Below are 21,843 nucleotides of genomic sequence, written 5' to 3'. Positions count from 1 at the left end.
GTACTGCTCTCTCTTTTGTTACCAGCATTATTAAGACAGGTTACCTGGTCTGGAGCTATTTTTCTCTATATAGGGACGTTCTTCATTATCTGGACCTGCCCAAGTTCAAATAGTTTGCCTCATTTTCCTCATTAGGTACACATGTATTTGTCAGTTCATGTAACTGATTTTTGTTTTTAGGACTGAGGGACAGAAGGATTACCTCAGTATTTTCCTTGGTAAGCAATCACAGTAGAATGCTAGAAGACCTGAAATATGCTCTTATAAATTATATGTGTGCAGTGAAACCAGCGTGTGAAGAAGTTGATCTTTGGAGGAAGAAAATAGCTTGTAAAATAATCTTTTGGTTTATTTGGGTCTTGTGCTTATTTAAGGTGCTACTTAAATGTGTATTAAAATAGCCCCGCCTAACGCAGCTCCAAACTTAAAAGGGCAGAGTGGTTTGGGTACTTGTCCAGGATCTGGAAAAAGCCCATCTTGTGCAGGGAGGGAAATGAATGTGAGCTTTGAGGTAGTCCAACCACCAGGCTTTTAGTATTTCTCTTCCCCAAAAATGTAAAAAATGCACGTTATTCTTGAAAATATAGTACAGACCTTACATTGAATATGAAATTTTTTTAACTGCAGTTTCATCTTGGGTTCGCTGAATGCACAGTCCATTTATTTACTGCCATGTCTTACTTAAATATTCTTGTTGAGAACAGCTGGAGACTTTGAACTGGATGCCTAGTTCTGTGTTCTGGGAAGGCGACATGGATTCTGTTTTGCAGACATTAAGAAGAGCTTTAAAAGGGGACTGGGGAATATAGCTCTGGCTTTTCAAGAAGTCTCCTGTGGTTCTGGGCTCAAGGTGTGACATACATTTCCTGCTAATTGCTTCTCTTAAGAAGCATGGGCTTGGCTGTTCCTCTTGAGGAAAAACCTTAATAAACCTTCCCGTTTTAAGCAGTGATGTGACTCTTATTTTTGAGCTGTTGTTTTCTTTCTTTCTTTCTTTCTTTCTTTCTTTCTTTCTTTCTTTCTTTTTTTTTTTTTTTTTTTTTTTTGGTAGAGCTTAACCATGTGCAAGTTCTTGTGCTTACTTTCAACTGTAAAAATTCTTGGAGGGCAGACAAAGCAGATGATCCTTAGGGGCCTGTCAACAAATAGTTAGTGGCTTCTACTCTATGCCAGGTGCTGATCTGCATGTGGGGGATACAGCGGTGAATAATACAAACCAAAGTCTTTTCCCTCGTGGAATCTCTGGCGGGAGACAGAAAACGGGTATGTGTGTGTGCGCGCACGCGCAATGAGGAGTGCTATGGAGAAGAGTTTAAAGGGTAGGAGCTTTGGGGTGCAGAGAGAATGTTGTGGTGGGTCGAAAGTTTGTCCTTGCTAAAGCTGCTGGTTGTATAAATGTTTGAAATGTGCAACCCGCGCAACTGCCTAAGGGAAAGAATGGCCTTCTGTGCATTGGGAAGGGTCTGCAAATGCCATGAGGTGGACGTGGGCCTACACGTTGAAGTACCAGCAGTGGCTGCGTGGGGTCCACAGGAGGGACTGAAGCAAAGGGTATAGAGAGCATGAGCCGACTCAGCCTCTCATCAGGACACTCTGGCTGCTGATTTGAGAACAGCCTGTGGAGACCAGTTAGGAGAAAGTGAAGCCAGCAGGACTTCCTGACTCAAGTGTGAGAGAAAGAGGAGTCAAGGATGACCCCCAAGGTTTGCCCATAATCAAGATAGTGAAGATGGCGGTGGGAGCAGGTTTGGGAGTTCCATTTTGAGTGAAGTATCAGGAATGGGTCAGATTCTAGAGTCGCACCATAGGCAGTTGGATAGGTGTCTGGAGTTCAGATGAAGAGAGCTGGACGGGAGATGCACATGGAATGTTTAAGAACACAGCTGAATAGGACCACTAGTTTTGCGTGTAGATAGAGAAGTCCAGGGACTCCATCATGAGGTCAGGAGATGAAGAGGATTGGCAGAGGAGAACATGAACGTCACTAGAGACATCAGGTGTGGACTGCACGTGTTGGCGCCCTGAAGGGAGTGCCCCACTGAGGAGGAAAACTGAGTAAGCTACATGGACGGAATCCAGCATACAAGTAGGTAGGGGGGCTGAGCCAGATACAAGTGCGGGCAGCCATGGCTGCAGGAGGAAACGAAGTACGGAATTGTAGAAACTGGGAGGTCACAAAGAACTAATAAAAGGAACCATAAAGAAGTGTTACACAAAGTGGTAGAAGGGACCTATGCTTTCTGTTCTGGGAGAGCCGAAATGCTTCAGGGAGGGCGTTTGAACGAGGCCGTACAGGTAGAATTGCAGTAGGTGAGAGTGGGGGAGAGTGTCAACATTTGCAGAAAATGGGAGCAGGAAGTTGGCACTAACTGGAAGTGATGGCTCAGAAGTAGAGTGGAGCCATATTGTGGCAGGCTTTGAAATGAGAAGGGGACCGTCTAGCCAGGTGAGCTGGGGAAAGGGGGCCTAGCGGCTCAACCCGGGGCTGGAGAAGGTGGGGATGGGGAAATTTCCGAGGGAACTGGACGAAAATGCCAGGGCGACTCCCCACGGACGAACGGTCTTTCCCGTCTTCATTTCTCATCTCATTTCCTCCCCTTTCTCTAATGAAGCTTTCTCTGATTGTCTGAGTCACGTGGTCTTGATCATTCGCAAACAGAAGCTCAGTTTAGAAGGGAACCCGCATTAATACTCTGGCACGCAAAGATACTAGAAAGGAGTGAAGAGTAAAATCTCCTTTATTAACTCTGTTGCTCCGCTCTACCTGACACGATTCTGCTCCCCTTAGGCCTTCCGGCACCTGAGGGCACACAGCAGCTCTGAGTGCCACTCTCACGGCCTCTCTGGCATTTCCTCTCCCTGCTGTTGGCTCACTGTGGGAGACAGCAGCCTCCGGCCCTCCCAGCCCTTCCCTCGGCACCCACCAGTGATGGAGAAGTCTAGGAAGGGGCCTCTTGTCCTTTCTTCACCCTGTTGGGTAGCTGCCAGCTTTCCCACCAAGGTCCCGTCACCCAGGCCTTCCCTTGTGGGTGAGAGGAGAGGCACAGGCCACACTGTAGCCCCCGTCCGCCCTGACCCTGGCATTACCAGTGTCCCCAGTGGGGTGGGCTGGGGAATTTGAAAGAGCCGCTGGGATTCAGGGGGTGCTAAACATGCAGGCTTCCCAAGTTGGGAAAAGAGGGCATGGAATTGTGGGACAGGCACTGGGCTCTGCCTGCCTTTCCTGGGAGGGGATACATTTAATGGAGAAGTTTAAAGAAGATATTTGATCCCCATGCCCCCAGGAGGGTCCTAAAGCCAAGGCCAGGGGATTTGGAATTCTTTGGGTCCTTGAACTCTCAGATGCAGAGCCTAACCCCTTATTTTCTGCTATATAAATGGACTTAACAGATGCTTGGAACCTCAGACCAGGGATTCTAACACCTGCCTAAGTCCGTCTGGCCCAGGGCTCCCCGTGATAACGAGCAGGCTCCGGGGCGCCCCTGTGCTTGGCAGTGCGAGCAGCAGGCTTGGCGTGAGTGCTCACAGGCCTGCTGGCCTTCTGGGCCCAAGTTCCCAGCCCGAGTCCGTGTAGGGATTTCAGGTGCTGCACTTGGCCCATTGGGAAGAATCTCTGGGGTTTTTTTTGTTTTTGGGGGATTTTTTGCTTTAAAAAAAAAATAATAAAGTATGCCTGGTACCCTCCCCTTTCCCACCACCTGATACAACTGACTACAAGTGCTGCCTTGTGGGCAGCTCAGTCCCCCGGAGACAATGCCTGGAGCGTGGCCAGTAGCAGGGCTGGAGGTAGGGAAGCCCGAACACCCAACTCTCGGCTTCCTTCCCCGCTGCCCCGCCCTGACTGACCCTCCATAATCACAATGGGGGAAGGAGAATCTAGCAGACTCAATGTCCCCAGGAGGGGTGGGGAGCCCTGGCAAGGCAGTTTAGGAAAAACTCCTTGGGTAGTAAGTCTGGAGCCAGATCTCGTTGCCAAAATGGACAAGGAGATGAGCCAGGTCGGCAAGACTGGTGGAAAGGGCACAGGCGGAAAGGGCGACAGTTTGGAGGCTAGGGTAAAAGCAATGCCTCTGGGTGGGAAATGGGGACCCACTGGGGACGGAGCAGGCCTGGGAGAGAAGGGGCTGTGGCGGCCATCACAAGGGCCCAATGACACGGAGGCCCCCAGGTAGCCCGCAGGAGAACAAAAGCGGCCTGGGAAGCGAGGGTGGAGAAGCCAAAGTAGCAGGTGGCACAGAGGGGACTGCAGCACAGCTGGGGCACGGGGCGAGGAAGGGGTGGGTCAGCCGTCCTGAAAGTGGGCTTTGGGAGCAGCTGAGGAGGCCTGGACCCCGGCCTTCCTGACGCAGGAGCCGGGCTCGGCCGAGGGCTCCCCCTGACAACGAGCGGTCACGGTGGCACCAATTGCCCTGTGCTCCATACTGGAGATACGGAAATGAGTAATGAGCACTTGCCACCCCGGAGGGGCTCACGATCTAGAAGGGACAATGACCGTGCACAAGAGCAATTTTATTAAAAGCAGGTCCTGCGGGGGCGAGGGTGGGGGTATACAGGCACAGGTGAGGCACCTGGGGAGGGCTTCACAGAGGAGGTGCCCTTTAAACCGCAAGGAAAGCTGAGTGAAAAGCCAGTCTCAGGCCTTGGGGAACCTGGAGTCTCCGAGAACAGCCTATGGAAAGACCTAGAGGCCAAGAGCCCACACATGGAGCACTCAGTAACACACCTCCCTGAAGGAAAAAGAAGCAAGTTCCTCAGGGTCCGACTGGGCAGGGCTGGGCCCAGACACCTAGGAAAGCGAGGCCAGGTGAGGGTAAGTCACAGTACCTTGAGGACATTTCCTTCCCCTCCCCTGTGCTCCCCGCCTGTGGGCAGCATTTCCCTGCAGCCGAGGTGAGGAAGAGGGCTAAGGGAGAGGCACTGGCAGGAAAGGGAAAGGTGGGGTGACAGCAGAGCCAGAAACAAGACAAAAGCCGACTCTTCCCTTGGAGGGAGACCCCCTCCCCCCCACAAGCAGTGCCCCAGAGAGCCAGCCAGCAGCCTCAGTTGGGGGCCTCTGCTGGGTCTGAACCCCCCTCCTTAACCAGTTGGAGGCAGCTAGGGGCCTTCTTTCTGGGACTGGAGAGGGCAGGGAGCAGCCAGGGAGGACAGCCCAGGGCTGGGTCACGGGCGGGGGAGTGTGGGGGTGCCGAGCATGCCAGAGGTGATTTTTGGCAGTGACTCCTAGGTCCCTGGAATGGGGCGGTCATCTCATGCGCCATGCCCAGAGGGGCAGATCTGGAGAGAATGGGTTCTGTGGCCTGGAAGCCAGGGAGTGCGGCAGCTGTGGCCTGAGCCCTTAGCATACGGAGGAGCCGGAGATCTGCTCCCTCTTGCACCCAGGGCCCCGCCAAGGAGCGCCAGAAACTGCAAGTCTCACAGTCCCCTGTCCGAGTTTGCCTCCCCCAAGCACTGTGTTGAGGGGTCGGCACCCCCAGAAGGGCTCCCTGCCCTAGTGTTCCTCAGAGGCCTCTCTGACCAGAAACACGAAGATTCCTGGGGGGGGGGGGCTAGAAGGGGAGGAGGAAAGAGGAGGGCTCAGGAGGGGACAGAATGTGGACTCTGGGATGTTTCAGGCAAGGCTGACTTCGCTGTGACCCCCTGTGTGCACGTGGCAGAATTTGGGGGTGAACATCTGGAGCTTGGAGGCGGCGGGCAGAGGGCATGTCCGGACTGATTGAAGGGCGCAGGGAGGGGAGCAGGTTCGAAGTCCTTTACCAGAGTCAGAGTGAGTCTGGGAGAGTCCTCATCCTCTTTGTTTTAAGGATTGGGTGGAGGAGGCAAGAGGGAGGCAGGGACATCCTAATACTAGTACCAAGGGGTGACTGCTGTCTGGGACGCCTGACTGGCTCAGTCAGTAGACCACGCGGCTCTGGATCTCAGGGTCCTCCGTTCAAGCCCCACGTTGGGTGTTAAGCTTGGTTGAAAAATAAATACAAATTAAAAAAAAAAAAAGTACCAAGGGGGTGACTGCAGTCTGAGGTCCTTATCTTGCCCTGTCCCCTGGATCTACCAGGCCCTTCCTCCATCTGCACTGTCCTGAGCCCTGGAACCTCCTGTGAGAGAGGGTTTCAGGGCACCTCCAGCCCCATTGGGGGGGGGTGGATCCTAGCAGGACAGCCGCCAGCACCTTTAGGCCATTCGTCCCCAGGGTGACTGGGGTGATGGTAGGGGTGAAGTGTGGAGCTTGGCAGGGACTCTAGGGCCCAAGGCCTTAAAGAGCAGAGAGCAGATCAGGGGCTGGACTCTGCTCAAAGCCTTCAGAACTTGGCTCATTCAACTCTCCAGCCCTTGCCAGGAATGTGAGGGCCTGTGTGAGGGACAGCTGGGGACAGAGGGACTGGGAGGGACAGAGGGGTGGCAGTGCTCCCTAGAGCGCATCCTCAGGCACTGGGGTCCTCAAGCACTGAGCTCAGCCCCCCTGCTGCCCTCTCCAGGTCATCCTCTATGAGAAAGTGTGTTGGCCATTTGGCAAATAACAGCCCACCTGGATTATATTTTTACAATGTACAAAAACATTGTAGAGAAGACAATGTTTCTCTAACCTATTGTCTTCTCTGATCCTTGCTACAATCTGGTGAGATAATAGGGCCAGTGTTCATTTTTTTAACAGAAGAGGAAACCAAGCCCCAAAGAAAGTTTTTGTTGTTGTTTTTGTTTTGTTTTGTTTTGTTTTGTTTCTAGTGGTTTAGCTCTGGTTCACATGGTTAGTGCCTGAACAAGGTCAGGTGGTCCAGTAGAGAGCTTCTGCTGTGTTCTAGACTGTGTGCATTAAGTCCTTTAAATCTCCAGCAACCCTGCATTATCCCCGTGTCATAGACCAGAAAAATGAGGCTCAGAGAAGTCAAGCGACATACTCAAGCTGACAGGGACAGAAATGGGTCTCATATCCTGTTGGACTCCAAATCCAGTGCTCATTCCGTGTTACTGGCAGAAGTGCCTTAACTGCTCTGGGTGGGGAACGGGGGGTGGTGACTTGAGGTGCATTGAAAGCTGGAGACCGGCCCCTGCTACCTGAAGTCACAGCTGTGCTTTTGCTTTTATGGAGGCCCTGTAGGAAATGGTGTGACTTGGGAAAAATGGGGTGCCCCCTCCCCGACGGGGAGCAAGGAGGATGTCTTGGGGACAGAGCGGAACCAGGTCTCTATTCCTCTGGGCAAGTTTGGGTTCAGACCTCCACCTGAGGGGTGGGTGCAGGGGAAGTGCTTCTGGAGGGGGGGCCCTCTGGGAAAGAGGGGTCCCAGCCCTGAAGGGTTGGAAAGAGAAAGGAAGGAGGGAAACCAGGCAGGCCCGGCAAGGACTCTTCTAGCTCCCGCTGTGGTCGGGGAACATCTAGGGACACACTCCCGGCCACAGAGCCACAGAGAAGCAGGTGGGGGCCTGAGCGGATGCCTGGGCCAATCAGGGGGCCCCTCTACCTGCCAGGGAAGTGGGCCAGGTGTGAGGCGGGGCTCCACGCCAGGGGGAGTATTAAATGAGCTTCCAGCTTATTTGCATGTCCTAATTAACCATAAAATGAGCCCCAGGGGCAGAATTAAGCTGTCAATTTCCCTCTGCTTACTTCCACTACCTCCCCCTCATCCCGCTGATCTCCACCCCTACACTTTCCAGCATCGCTTAGGCCCCAGGCATTCCCATTCACCTCTCCCCTCAGCTTCCGTGAAATACAGTCTCCATCCTGTCACAACAAAAGCCCAGAAAAAGAAGGAAAAGGAAAAGCTAGTGGTGGTGGTGGTGGTGGTGGTGTGTGTGTGTAAATGAATTGGCCATAGTCTTTCATTAGCAAAGCATGACCTAGTGATGAGGGCATTACACCAGCCCAGTCAAGACTGGGGCAAAATTCCCCCACCGGACAGTGCGCATTCCATTTATTATCCATGCATGGATAATATGGGGAGGACAGGTTTTGTTGTTGTTCCTCTTGACTTGGCTTTTGGAGCAGAAATGGACCCTTTGCGGAATAGCGTGAAAAGCACAAGGCTGGAAGTCTATCGGGGACCATTTCAATCCCAGCTTTGCCGCTGTGACTTGGGCAAGTTGCTTGACTTCTCGGAGCGCCTCCATGTAAAGTAAGAGTATCAGCAGCCACTTCCAGAGCGGGGTGAGAAGGAAATGAGAACGCAAAGATGGCAGTGCCCAACCCCTGTTGAGTTCTGTTGGTGGCAAATGTCACTCCTCATTGTTTTGTTCTGGCCTGAGTTCAAATGAGTTTTCATTCCCTTGGCTCCCTTCTGGCTAACCGATGGGTTAGAAGTTGCTTCTTCTCGCTGAACCCCTTGAGCCAGGAACCAGGTCCTTTTCCTTGCTGTTTTTAGTCCCTGTCGCAGTGCCTGGCACCGGGAGGTGTTCCATAAAGTTTTGTTCAGTTGGTCTGGATTGCAATGACCGGTCCACAAAACCGATGAGTCACAGACGAATGGCCAAGAGGGACTTGGTTTCCTGTAGAATCATTCCGGATTGAGCGCTTGGTGACTTCACCACCGCCCAGTGGGAGGAACCTTTGCACACACACACACACACACACACACTTTGAACACATGCACACCGCAGCACTCCCAACAAGGCAGCCACAGCCAATGGGCCTTCACCCAGCACTGAACTATCCCAGTTCCCTGGGGAGGCAGAAAGGACAAGAGCAGGGGCCTTGCTCCTGCAGAAAGGGCTGGCTCGCCTGGCAAACTCCGAGGAGAGTAGAAAAGGCCGTTTTGCAGCCAGACAATCCTGTTTCTGATCCTGATTCTTCCATTAGCTAGAAGCCTGATTGGGGGCAGCCTCTGTGATCCCCTAAGAGCCTCCATGGATTTACTGGGGAGGACAGTACTTCATAGGGTCATTCTCAAGTCTGAAAGGCATGGTTGTGCACCCTGCCTGGCAAAGAGCGAGCACTCGAGAAAATAAATAAAATTAGCACCTAACGTCTTGTAGCTTCCGCCACCAAGAACTAAACGTCTCCTATGTGACCGAGTGGGGGTCTGAGAGTGACCCTCCCTGGCCCGAACTGCAGCTGGGGCGTGTAAGCCTCCTCCCTCCCCCATCCTGGTCTCCAGGGGTCCAGGATGCAGGCAGAGCCCCTCTGGTTATTTTTCTCCTCCAATTTGCTGTTAATGCTTGGAGGGCGGGAAGGCGGCCTGCCTCTAATTGCAGCTGTCACCCCCCATCAGGCGGAGGGGAGCTCAGCCGGGAGGGGCGAGGGGAGGAGATGGGGAGAGCCTGCAGGGCGGAGCCCGGGCCGCACAGGGACCCTCATTGTCTTCGCCCAGCCGGCAGGGCGTTCCCTGGGGGCGGGTGGGCCGGCAGCTCCCCGGGGGCGCCGAGGGCCACGTGCGCGGCTCCAGGAAAGCTCCAGGCGCCGCGCGATCGCAGCGGAGCTGCGGCCCGTCCCTTCCCCTTCCCCGCCGCCCGCCGCCGGTCTGGTCCGGCCGGACGGGCCTCCGCGCCCAGAAGAGATAGAGGCCGCGGGGTGAGGCTGAGAATCTAAAAATGAGGGCGCGCTTCGAATGGGCGCACCTTCGCCTCGCTGGGGGGACGCGCGCCTGCGCTTGTGTCCTGGGTGCGGGTTCGGAGCTGGAGGCGGGGTGCCGGGGAAGGGGCGCATATGACCCTAGGGCCCAGCAGCTGCCCTTCCGGCCGGCCCTGCCCTGGTCCGCCTCCTGCCCGCAGGTGGCGTATCTAGGCTGGCGTCCTCACCCGGGGAATGGGGATAAAAACTGCCCCACTTGCTTACTCAGAAGGAGATAATGGGTATGAAAAGGCTTTCCAACATTTAAAGTGCTATACAAATATCTCTCCTGTGCTTTTGAAAAGACATAGGGCTGTCTCAAGTACTCCTATGGGTACACTCCTTATTGGGCCCATTTCTCAGGCCCCGGTATGCGCTGAAATCTTAAAGGCAACAGGGACTGGGGGTGGGAAGTGGGGCTAATCCCAATCCCAGGAGGGCTGGGGTTTCCATGCCTGGGGCTGGAGTAGTGCTTTGCCAGGGAAGCCAGCGGTTATCAGGTTGGGGACACGAGAGAAAAGGTCTTTATTGGGGGCCTCTTTGGGGGACCCTGAGACCCCAGTGCCCTAATCCATAGTGTTCAACTGAGGTCTTTGGGGGCCCTGACAGAATGTCAGGATCGCCTGGTCTCCTCTCCCTGCCCCTCATTGTCACCTGCAGCCCCAAAGTGACCACCACTCTCTCAATGTCTCTCTTTCAGTCCAGGAGCCGTCACCTCCCTGCCAGCCATCCCCCACCGCAGCCTCGCTCAACCACACACCGGTCCGCCCCGCTCCAGACACTCTTCCTGCTTCTCCCTCCTTTCTGGAGGAAAGGAACTCGCAGTCGGGCTTTTGAAAGCCAGAGCGCCCACACCCCATCCTTCCCAGGGCCCAGCACTGGGACCTGGACCTCTTGGGTTCAGTCAACTTTCTGTCTCGAGGACTCAGACCCAAACAGCTGTGTTAATATCAAAGCCAGAAGGTGAGGGTTCCAGGGCCTTGGGGCAGCTTGTGGAAGGACTTTCCCCCCTTCTGGGCTCTGCAGTGCCTGCGAAGGGGAAATGTCCAGAGCCCTTGGAATGGCTCCTCTTCTTGACCTTGTGGGAGCGGGCGGCTCTGGGCTCGGACACCGTGGGGGTGACCCAGCCTGGCTTCTCCTTCAGCAGCCTGTCTCGGTCAGGCCGCACACTGCGCAAGAACTTCCTGAAGATGTTTGCTGTGAGGGCAAACCTGCGGCCCAGCTCCCGGGGCTGGCCCCTCTCCCCTTTGGGCTCCCCCGCCTCCCCCTTCTCCCCACCCTTCTCCAGTTCTGGCAAGTCTAGCCAGTTGCCCACCAGGTCCGCAAAAACGTTGTCGCCTAGCACCAGAGGCTGTCGGTTCCGGCCCCTGGACATCAGTGTAGAGGTCCAGTCCTCGGGCTCCCCCAGCTCTGGCCCCTGCTGGGCACCGCTTGGGTGCTCTGGTAGCTGGGCCCTGGGCAGGGGGGCCAGATCCCGCCCACAGACACTCCTATGGGACGGAAACTTGGCGCCAAGAGATGGTTGGCTGGAGGGGAAGCAGGCTGCAGGCCTGGCAGGACCTCTGGCACCCTCCCATCGAGGGGGCTCGGGCTGTGTGCGGGGGCTTTCCGGGCAGCCCGGGGCCGGACTCCCTCCAGAGATCTCCAGCTGTTCCAATGCCGTCTGCACCTGCAGGAGCTTCAGTTCTTGCAGCGCGCCCATCATGCAGTTCATCTGATCCTGCAAGCCATCACCCACTTCCTTCATGGACATCTGCAGGCGAGAGGGAAAGCGCAGGCCAGTGAGCCGTGGGGGGCTGGGCGAAGCGCTGCCCCTCACTGGCCCTAAACCTAGACCCCCACTGCCCACACACACACCTCCAGGGTCTCTCCGGCCGGCCACTGACCCCACCTCCACGCAGAGCGGAGCTGGGAGAGGAGGAATCTTAATGCCGCTATGGCTGGATAACAGAAACGTGAACGGCGGCTAACACGCTAAGGCGGGTGCTGTCCTCAGCTACATATATGCGAAGATGTATACACATATGTCAACCTTTCTTTTTAAAGATTATTTATTTATTTATTTACTTACTTACTTGAGAGGGAGAGCACAGAGAGAGAGGGAGAGGGAGAAGCAGACTCCCTGCTGAGCAGGGAGCCCGACGCAGGGACTCGATCCCAGGACCCTGGGCTCATGACCTGAGCCGAAGGCAGACGCTTCACCGACTGAGCCACCCAGGCGCCCCCAACTGATCTATCTTTAAAGTCACCAACCGGTCTAGGAGGTAGTGACTAGTCTTGTTGCCAGTTTACAGATGAAGGAGAGGAGGCCCGCGAGGAACTTGCTCAAGGTCACCTGGACATAAGAGGTGACGCTGAGACCGGTTCGAGGGTGCGTGAAGTTGTGGTGGCCGTCCTTGTCCTTGTCTTGTGCTGTGCCCTCTTCTTCCCGAGCCTCCCCGAGATGATGACGATGATGACGGCCATGACAGTTTGTGAGCGTTTACTATGTAATAGGAATCGAGCTAAGTGTTCTGTGCCCATCAGCTCTTAGGATCTTTGTATAAACCCTATGAGGTAGCTGTTATCGTTCTCATTTTAATGTGTTAATCCTGGTGGGGGTGAAGTAACCTGCCTAAGGTCACGCACACAGCTCACATTGCTGGGACTCAAACACAGGACACCTCCCTCTAAATGCTATGGCCCTAACTACCAGGCACTTCCTGCTTCAAGATGGCGGGGCAGTGGAGCTGGGCTTGAGGCTATGTTGTCCTCCCTGGGGCAGTGGAGAAGGGTGGGTAAAACAAGGGTAAGACAAGGAGCTCAGATTCCCAAAGAGAAAGGGTAGGCCGGGGGCTTCCTTTCACTGCTGTGCATGTCTGGCCAGTCAGCAGAGAGAGATGGAGAGCAGGAAACTCCTGTCTCCAGAAGTTCTTCCCACCCTTCTCTGCCTTCCAAACACCTGTCCTCCTTCAGCTGCTCTTGGACTTGGTGCCCGTGCTCCTCCTGCCTTCTCAGCCCAATTGGCTCCACGGCTCGGGCCAAGAGCGGGGACACTGGAGGCCAGCTCCCCAGTCCCTTTGTGGGTGTCTAAGGCCCGGGTCCCAGGTGCCAGCTGGAAGGGGCTGAGAGGCTGACTTGGGTGAGAGCCGAGTTTGGAGACTGGGCAGGGGACGCTTGGTCTGATAACATTCACAGTCCAGGCTGCCTTGGTCCCGCCAGCTCCCTCCCCAGATCTGCTCATGTTACCAACAGCAAACCTCGTGTGAGGGGACCATCTGTTTCTTAAGCCCCCCAGAGACCCGCTGGGATCATCTTACCTCCCAGCCTTGTCCTAAGGCACGGCACTAAGCTCACAGGGTGGAGAGCTGGAGGGGCTGGGAGGGGAGGCGCAGAGGTGCTCAGGGCTGCCCTGGCAGCTGACCCTCTTCGGCTTTGGGTCAAACCCTCCCCTGCCCACCCGAACCCTGGCGCGGGCGAGGGATCAGACCGGGCCCTCCTGAGCCAGCAGCACTAATGCCCAGACTAACTGTCCCTGGAGGCAAGGAGGCCTTTGCTGAGTGTGGTGGTCGGGGGGGGGGTCCGGGGGCAGGGGGGGGCGGTGTTGGCAACCCTGGAATTTGCCAGATCGCCCTGGCAAGCAGCTACAGCAGCAAGAGACTGAGCCTGGGAGGCGGCTGCACTTGCTGATGGCCCCTTGCTCTGACCTCTTTGGCTTCCAGCCTCCTGACCTCTCCTCCTTTTGGAGGCAGCCCGGTCGCAGCTGGGAAGACCCAGGGCAGAGTCAGAGGAGACCCTAAGCCTCAAACCAAACTCCTCAGGGTCTCTCTGACTGTACCCTGCTTCTCTGACTTCCCTTTTCCTGCCCCCTCCCTCATACCCCTTTCCTCATCACCCCAACCCGGCCCTCAGAGTCACTTTTGGCTTTTCCACCCTGCACCCCTGTGCCTGTCCCCAGATGTCGCACATCTGCTTTTCTATCTCCTGGAATGCAGAAGCCTCCTGGAAGGCCTTCCAGCCACCAGATCAGTCTTCCCAGCACGCTCCTGTGATCATGTCACCGGGAAGCGTGTCTCTGTCCCCATATGCGTATGGCATTCTGCTGTCAGAACCTCTTCGGTGACACACCTCAAATGCCCTTCCCTGGAGCACTCCTCACCTACCCGCCCCGGCACCCCCACGCGTTTAAAGGCTCAGATGTTAATGAAACATTCATTGAGCGTCTACCGTCAAGGGCAGGGTCTGAGATCTCCTCATTGTTATGTCTCTCCAGAACCCAGCTAGCCCCTTGCCCCTGCCACATGCCCAGAAAACGTATTGAGTACCCCTGAATGCCCCAAGTCATCTCTCCGGACGTGTTGCCCTCAGGCAGTAACACACTCCACGGAGAGAAAATCAGGGACACGGGTCAGGGCTTCATTTCACCAACGGGCAAGGAGTCTGAGCTTGCAGGCTTCCTTCCAGAAGGCTGAACACAGTCCAGGTCAGAGGCGGTGGGAGGAATGAAATGACCCCATTCAATCTCTTCCAGTATGGAAAAATCCTGAAGAAATAATGCTGACATTTTGTACGGTTTTCCAGTGAGAATGAATGTGTGGGTATGTATGAATTCAGGGCTGTCCATAAAACAGAGGCCCCATTAAGTAAACAGGAGGTGAACTCATACCTCTGTGGAAAATGATATTCTGCGTTGGTTAAGGTCTTGGGTTTTAGAGACGGATGGCACAGGGTTCAAATCCCAGCTCGGCCACATAGTAGTAGCTGTATGACCGGGGCAGGTTATTTAAATTGTTTTTCAGTTTCTCTGTTCTTCCACGTGGGACAAGAGTCTCTGCCTTGTACAGCTCTGGCCAGATGAGGTGAGGTCATGAGTGTTTATGCATGGCCCGGAGGTGACTTCTGGCAGTTACCATAAGACTTCCTAAGAACTTCCAGAACACTGCTTCCTCAGTAGACCTCAGCACATATAATGATAGGACTCCATTCATCTCCCCGGTCCGATCAAAGAGAAACACGTCTTTTGTCCTGTCCCTTCTGTCCCACCCCTGCCCCCCACAGAGGAAGAGCCGGGGAAGGAAAGGGAAGCCCCGCATCCTCTTGCCCATTCTCCGGCCGGCTTGGTTGGCCAGTCACGGTGCTGATGCCGAGGGCAGAAGGCAGCTGTGAGAGGGAAGCCCAGAGAGAAGGAAGTGTGGGAGGTGGGGAGGCAGGAGCATCGGCTGGGTCCTGCCTGAGAGCGAGCTGCCTTTCCCAGCCCCAAGGGGAATGATGTCACCCCGGGAGCAAGAGTGAGAGGGCAAGCTGCTGTCTTCATCTGGGGCGTGGGACCTTCTCAGATCCCAGGCTTTCTCTTGCCTCGGGAACCCAAGAGGGAGCAGTGTCGGGTGGGAGCAAAGGAGAGGGGCCAAATCAGAGAAGATCCCCAACTAGAAATTATTGCCACTAAATCCCAGTCTCCAGACTGTAGGGGGCTGAGTTCCTCTTGGCCTCCCAGAGCCAGAGCCTCAGGTCCTTCCTCAGGACAGGGACCGAATCATACCCAGCTTGCCCACAGGGGCCAGTTGGAAAGGCCCTAAGAGGGTCTAGTTGGTTCTGATTAGTCTGAGTGGGAGTGGCTCTAACAGCCCCCTCCCTCTGTCCACCCCTAGTCACTGACCTGCACAACAAGCCAGAGAGGACCTGCTCCACCATCGGACATACCCCCCCTAACAGCACATGGCAGGGACGGGTGTGGGACCCCTTGCTGAGAAAGACCAGGATGGTCTCACCACCCTCCTTGCAAGCACCCCTGCCCCCACCAGCCATTTCCTACCTCCCGGCACCTCCTAGGCCTCTAAATGTTGCATTCTAAAAGTTTCCTTCATGTCCCCCTGCAGTTCAGACCTCCGTGTGTGAGAGCTGGACGGCGCCTGGGCACCCCGCCCGGGAGTCCTAGCTGCCTAACTCAGAGGATTCTGGCCGTCAAGTGATCAGCATTAACGTCTGGCCTTGTCAGATCCCCCCTGCTTACTCTGGCAGGCTGGGGACCCCACTGTGTGGAGCAAGAAACGGGGTCTGAGATGTTCGTTTTCTTCCTCGACATCCTTCCCCAGACCGCCTTCATGATTTTCTCCATCTCCACGTACGACCACGTCTCCTACTTAACGTTGCACGTAAATCCGTTTGTATAAATAAACATATTTCTGTAGGAACTTATATGAAATGCATATACTTGCCATAAACAGAGGGTAACTATCTAAAACTACAAGTTTTTCATCTGAGGATCGCGTAATGTCATCCCGAGCGCCTCCAGTGCAAAGGGGGATCTATCGCCTGGGGTCCACGGCGTATTCGTGGGAGGACGGGGACCCCAAGCCCGGCCCTCTTGCTCCAGGCCAGTGGGCTTCCCGTGTCATCACGACGTGGCTTCTCAGCCCCACGGGGTTGTTGTGAGAAGAAACCAGGAGAGTCAATGCGACACGCAAAGCACAATTATCATCCTATGGGGAGGAAGAGCATGAAGTTTGGAGGGACTCCAAGACCCAATTCAGTTGCTTTCCACTGACGGCGCCTCTTCACTGAATCATCTGAAGAAGGGAGGAGGACCGTCTGTCTGCAGCTGAAGGGGAAGATGCCTCTAGAAAGAAGACCCACCGTGCTGGCCCCGCAGCGCTGTGCCCTCCAGGGCTGGTGTGGGGTCGGCTGCCCAACAACGGCACCGACCCCCTTGGCACTCGCTGGGCCTTTGTGGTATAGGAGGCTTGGCGATGGGAAAGTGACACCAGCATCCTCGGCAACCTTCCCAAGCCCTCTCCTAGGCCCCCAATTGATCCCACAGCTGTGCCTTCCGTCCGTCCATCTCACGCCCTCTCCCAGCTCAGCCAGAATCCTTTGACACAGGCTCTGGCTTTGCCCGTGGACCTGGCGGCGTGCCCTGCCTCGCTCCCCCCACCCCCATGACTCACAAGACCCCCACACAGTTCCTTTCAGCCCCTCTGGAAGCTACAAGGAGGTTAGGGGCCAGAAATGGGAAAAGCCCCGCTTTTGCCAAGTGGCCCATTCTCCAGTCCAGTGAATAGGGACCTTCACAGTCCCCTGCTCTTGGCTGGAACTCGCAACAGGAAGGTAAAGAAGAAACTGTGCCAAGAGCTGGAGGAGGGCGGAGGGTAAAGAAAGAAGGAAGTGTGAAATGGATGAGCCCACTTTCGACTGAACCATCAACCCCGGGGGGCCATGGGCTCAGGCAAGAGGTAGACGCATGCAGAGAGGGGCCCAAGCCTGCCCCGCAGGGAGCCTGCCCCCCCTGGCCAGCTTTAGCTCCTCTCCACTGCAGGTGGTCCAATTGGGACCTCCAGGAGTTACCTTCCTTCTCTTCTTTCTGGTTCAGGCCTTCCTACTACTCTCTTGCGTGGGCTCTGTGATAACCACCTAACTCATCCTCCTGCCTCAGTTTCCTCCCTCCTCCCCTCCACGCACTTCCTAGATCCCAGGGCGCGTCTCTCATCCTGTTTCTAGCAATGCACATGGAGAAGGGCAGGCTCTGTAGCTCGGCATTCAAGGCCCCCACTGGCTGCTTTCAACAACTCGTTCAGCCCTGTTGCTCACTAGTCCTCGGCAGATACCCTATATCCTGACCAAGCTGCAATAGTCTTCGAACAACCCCTCTATTTCCATCTCGGTGCCCTTGGCTCCTGTTGCTTCGTATCTGCCTGGAATGCTGTTTTTCTCCTCGTCACCTCCCTGCTGATCCCTCAAGGTCAAGCTCAAGGGACTTTCCTCTCCACGAAATCTTCCCTGATCCCCTGGCTGGAGAGAATTCCTCCCTTCTCAGGGCACGGCACTTGTGCCTCTGTGTAGCACGCAGCCTCTACTTCTGCCCTGGACGTACACCTACACACACTGGTTAAGCGTGTGAGTTCTGCAGTCAATCCGGCTGCGTTTGAAGCCTCGCTCTGCCACTTACCAGCTCTATGACCTTGGCCAAGTCACTTGACCTCCCCAAGTCTCATTTATAGAATCAGAATATTGGAAGTACAACTTCTACGAGTTGCTTTGGCAATTAAATGACATAATCCACGATATGCCTGGCATATCCATCAGTGTTCACATCAGTAAATGTTATTATTATTACCTTCCCTATTGAACTGCGGGTTCCCCAAAGGCGAGATCTGTGTCTGTTTGTATTTGTAACCACAGTGCTAGTGTCTGGTCAGGGGCTTTAAACACCGGATAAACTCAGTTAATGTGTCCTGTGAATGAGTGACTCACACACACCAGCCTGATCGATCTGTCAGGAGTTCGCCGGGTGCCCACGACACAATGGACACTGTGTTACGTACTAAAGACAGACAGCTACCATTTGATCTTCACAGCAGCTGTATAAAGTAGGTATTTAAAAACCCTGCTCTAGGGTCACCTGGGTGGCTCAGTCAGTTAAGTGTCTGCCTTGGGCTCAGGTCATGATCTCAGGGTCCTGGGATCGAGCCCCCATGTTGGGCTCCCTGCTAGCAGACAGCCGACTTCTCCCTCTGCCCCTCCTCCCGCTCATGCTTTTTCTCTCTCTCTCAAGTAAATAGACAAAAATCTTAAAAAAAAAGATTTAAAAAAATTTAAAAACTTGTTTTACAGATGAGAAAACCAAGGCACAGGAGGGTTAAGTAGCCTGCCTGGGTCACATAGAGCCAGGGTTTGAGGTCGAGCTGGCTTGCCCCCAAGTCTCACGGTCCACACTCCTTCCTCATTGACCCTACCCCATTCTTCACCCTTGCTCTAAACATCAAAGGAGGCTAGGTTAGGAGATCCTTGGCAAAAGCTTTTTCTGCCTCAGGAAATTTGCTCTTTGGTCCCAAGAGCTGAAGGCTGTTCCTACTCTATCTCTTCTATCACCTTCTTTTGTCCTTATCTTGCCTTTAGGCCCTGGTCCTCCTCCACAAGAACCTCCTGAACTTGTAGCCACTGGTAGCTAAATAAATGCCTTCTAGGAATACCAAGTTGTCCTAGAAGGACCTTCTCCAGCCCCAGAGAAGTCCCTCTGCTGCTTCAGCATGCCTTAGCTAGGACCGGCACTCCAGGAGCTGGTCTCCATCAACCTCCCCCACCTCCAGGAAGCCTTCCTGGCCTGGCTGGACTGCCCGAGCCCGTATCACTCAGCCTTTACACACTCTATTTGCTCTATACTGATATTGACTCATGGGGAACACCCTGTGAGCATCTTACATCTGCTTTCTCTGTGTTCCTGTGTCTACCCCATTTGTTGGAAGTCCTCAAGGGAGCAGAGTGTAAGAACAGCTGGTCCCAAGGCCTTGTGTTCATGCAGGGCCCCTCTCCGGTGGCTGGAGGGGAGAGAGATATGTTCCCTGCTGAGCTGTGACAGCCCTGACCCGCTCATCCTAATGAAGAAGCGTGTCAGCTGCTGCGACTCTCCTGCCGCATCTCATCCCTGAAATGGATCCCTGTCCCCTTCCAGGCAAGGGGAAAGGGCCAGTCCTCTAGACATCAACCTAGTTGCGCCAGGATCCCCAAACCCTTAGCCTCCCCGCAGGGCTCCCTTGTTACAGTGCAAATTTTCTGCTCCGAGAGATTGAGAAATTCTGCCACTTTGGTTTTCAGGAACACACTCTTCTTGTCTAGATTTTCTGGGCCAAGGACAGGGCCAGGATGCAGGAGGGGGACACAGAACAGCCTTGACAAAAATAATTTCACGACCTGTTAATGTTACCTCTTCCAGCGTTAACCCAGTGTCTGTAGGACACATGCTTCTCGAAGGGATTTGGTGGCAGAAATGAATGTAGAACTTGACTAGTGTTACATGAGTGCCATTCCTGAGCACATACTAACTTAGCCAGGCAACACACTGTCCTCCTCCGTGGCAGGGAAGGTTCTGCCTGGGAAAAACACACAAGGCCCACCGCCTGCCCCCACCCTCACGAGCTCAGGACATAAGAAGACCGTATGCCTTTCCCGCCCCATTGCAGACCTGGGGTATAAACAAACGAACTCTTCCTATCCTAGTCACAACCAAGCTGCACTGAAGTCAATCCCCAAAGGGCTGAGCCTGGGCTAACTCAGCTCTACTTTCTTCTTTGTTCCCATTGGGAAAACTGAGGCACTGAGACGTGGTTCAGCTACCTAAGCACTGGGCTGAAGTGTTGGGGAGCGAAGGAGACTCTAATACCTCTTCCTGTCATCTGCTCTGTCTCATTTCTGGGCTGCCTGGCACGGGGGTGGGGGGAGGAGGCAAGGCACCGTGGGGGTGGGGGAGGGGGAGGGTGCAGAGCTCTCCCATCTGAGTGTCATTCTGGGCCCCAGGCCAGGCATTTGGCTTCCTCTCCAAGACAGTCAAAGGCTGGAGCTGCTCAGACAAAGGGCCAAATGAAAGCTAATGGGGAGCTCAGTGACTTCAGCCTCTCCCCTTCCTCCTCCCGGGACTGGGGCTCAAGTCCTTGGCAGGAGAGGGTGCAAATCAAGACCTGGAGCTCAGTTCAGTGCAGATTTCTATTTGCCTTTTTTATTCTCCTGGCATCCGCAGACTGTCTTCCTCCCCTCACCCCCTCCCACCTAGGGTGTTATAAAAAATGCAAATCAGTGGGATTTTAAAATTCAAGCCTATGCCAGGAACACCCACAAACCCTCTATTAAGGCAGATCCTGAGGTGGGTGGTGTGGTCCCAGATTCCAAGCAGAAAAAGAGGACTCTATTAGATTCTTTCTTCAGCATGGGCTTTGGACTTCAGACATTATCTGTGATGACCTTGACCTTTCTGGTATTGGACAAATGAATGGGAAGAGTCAGAATTGTGTATGCGTGGGCTGGGGCTGACCATCCCAAACTGACATGGGAAGCACGGGAAAGCGAGCGTGGGAAGGGACACGGTGGAGATTCCTCTGTCCCTCACCTAAGCAGCATTTCTCTGGGCAACTCTCCCATCTGAGTGTCACCACAAAAAGGGCTTGAAGAGGAAGTCCCAGAGAAGCGACCATTGACCTGAGAAGGCAGACGCTGAATGGAACAGACAGGAAGAGTGCCTGTGAGCCTTGACCAGGAAGCATCAGTGAGAACACCTGCTCTGCAAGCTGCCCCGCCCCCCCAAACTGGCCCCAGATACAGTTGCCAAGTTTGGAGGGGTGGGGGGTGCAGAGTTTGCAGGAGCGGGAGAGGCTGTCATGGAATCTGGAGAGCCATGGATCCAGGTCTGCTGTCGAGATCCTGGGTGCCCCTGGCTCTGGGAAGTAGGAAGAAAGAAGAGGGGAGAAAAGTGAGACCGAGGAGAGGTCCACTGCAAGAGAAACCAAAAGGAACAAAAAGAGGCAAAGGCACGGGAGGGAGTCGGATTGAGAGAAAGGTGGGCCTGGGGGCCAAGGTGGGGGGGCGTGCATATCTGTGTGAATTCGGGTGATTGCAGGACCGAGAAAGGTGACAGGGACATGTGTGCAGGAGGGGTGGTATATGAAGTCGGTGAGAATCAGCCTAACAGAGCTTTGGGGGCACCCCTCCCCCCACTTGGGTGACGCCCGGGTCCCAGACGGAGCTTCTTCCGACCCCTGTACTCCTGGCCTCCGCAAGCTCCCTCCGCACTCCCCGCGCCCAGCCCAGACATCTGGCCGGGCCCCCGCAGCTCCGCTCACGATCTGCCAGGCGGCGCCCCTCCTTCGGCGCGGGGCCCTCCCCCGCCCTTCCAGCTGCCAGCCCCCCTCCCTGCTGGCAGACAAGCCCGGGCAGACAGCCGGCCCGGCCTGCCCCCGCAGCCGCACCAGCTCTGCCAAGCCCGGCGGGGCTGGGGGCCCCAGGCGGTGCCAGCTCCCCGAGAGCCCGCGGTCCCCGGCTGCCCTCCCGCCCGCGTGCCCGGCCCTGCTCCCCGCACCCTTCCTGCCCGGCGCGCTCCGCGGCGCCCCGAGCGGTCCCAGCAGCCGTCCGTCTGCGAGGGTGCCCCCCGTGTCTCCCGCGCCTTCTCTGGGCGCATTTCAGTCTGGGTTTGGGTTGCTCGGTCTCCGTCCCTTGCTCGGGTCTGTCTCGCTCACACAAATCTTGGCTCCAAGTTTCCTCGCGGCCCTTTCCCTCGGGACAGGCCCTGCCCTCTGCCGGCCCGTCCCCTCCTCTCTGGCCTTCCTCCACCCGCTCACTCCCGGCTCCCGGGCCCGCGGCGGGGGCCAGGTACCGTCGGGGCGGAGCAGTCCTCCGGGCCCCTGGCGCCCGCTCCGCTCTTACCAGCTCCTGTTTGAGGCGGCGCAAATAGCAGTCCATTTCCCTGCTCCCTTCCTCGTGCGCCCATTTGCCGGGCTCGGCTTGGCAAGAGCGTCCCCGGGTGGGAACAGCGGCCCGGCCCCCGCGCTCCGTGCCTCTCGCCGCGCAGA

The 21,843-nt window shown here is 55.5% G+C and overlaps 1 protein-coding gene across 1 annotated transcript; it reads right to left on the bottom strand.

The window, feature by feature from the left end:
* Window positions 1-7,887: 7,887 nt before the first annotated feature.
* On the bottom strand, window positions 7,888-21,843 carry INKA2 (inka box actin regulator 2). Its single transcript, XM_040626901.1, has 2 exons — window positions 21,698-21,843; window positions 7,888-11,288 (listed from the first exon to the last, which is right to left on the bottom strand). The coding sequence occupies exons 1-2, from the start codon at window positions 21,731-21,733 to the stop codon at window positions 10,461-10,463; spliced, it is 864 nt and encodes a 287-aa protein (XP_040482835.1). The 5' UTR covers window positions 21,734-21,843; the 3' UTR covers window positions 7,888-10,460.

Source organism: Ursus maritimus, unplaced genomic scaffold (assembly GCF_017311325.1).
Source record: "Ursus maritimus isolate PB19 unplaced genomic scaffold, ASM1731132v1 scaffold_12, whole genome shotgun sequence".
Taxonomy (NCBI): domain Eukaryota; kingdom Metazoa; phylum Chordata; class Mammalia; order Carnivora; family Ursidae; genus Ursus; species Ursus maritimus.
Note: the sequence above shows the minus strand (reverse complement) of the source record. Positions and strands in the feature narration are given on the sequence as shown.

Excerpts from the sequence above, each read along its gene's own strand:
- INKA2 (XM_040626901.1), bottom strand. The coding sequence starts at position 21,733 with ATGGACTGCTATTTGCGCCGCCTCAAACAGGAGCTG. Across the intron at positions 11,289-21,697 it reads GCCGCCTCAAACAGGAGCTG|ATGTCCATGAAGGAAGTGGG; the intron begins GTAAGAGCGGAG and ends TCTCGCCTGCAG.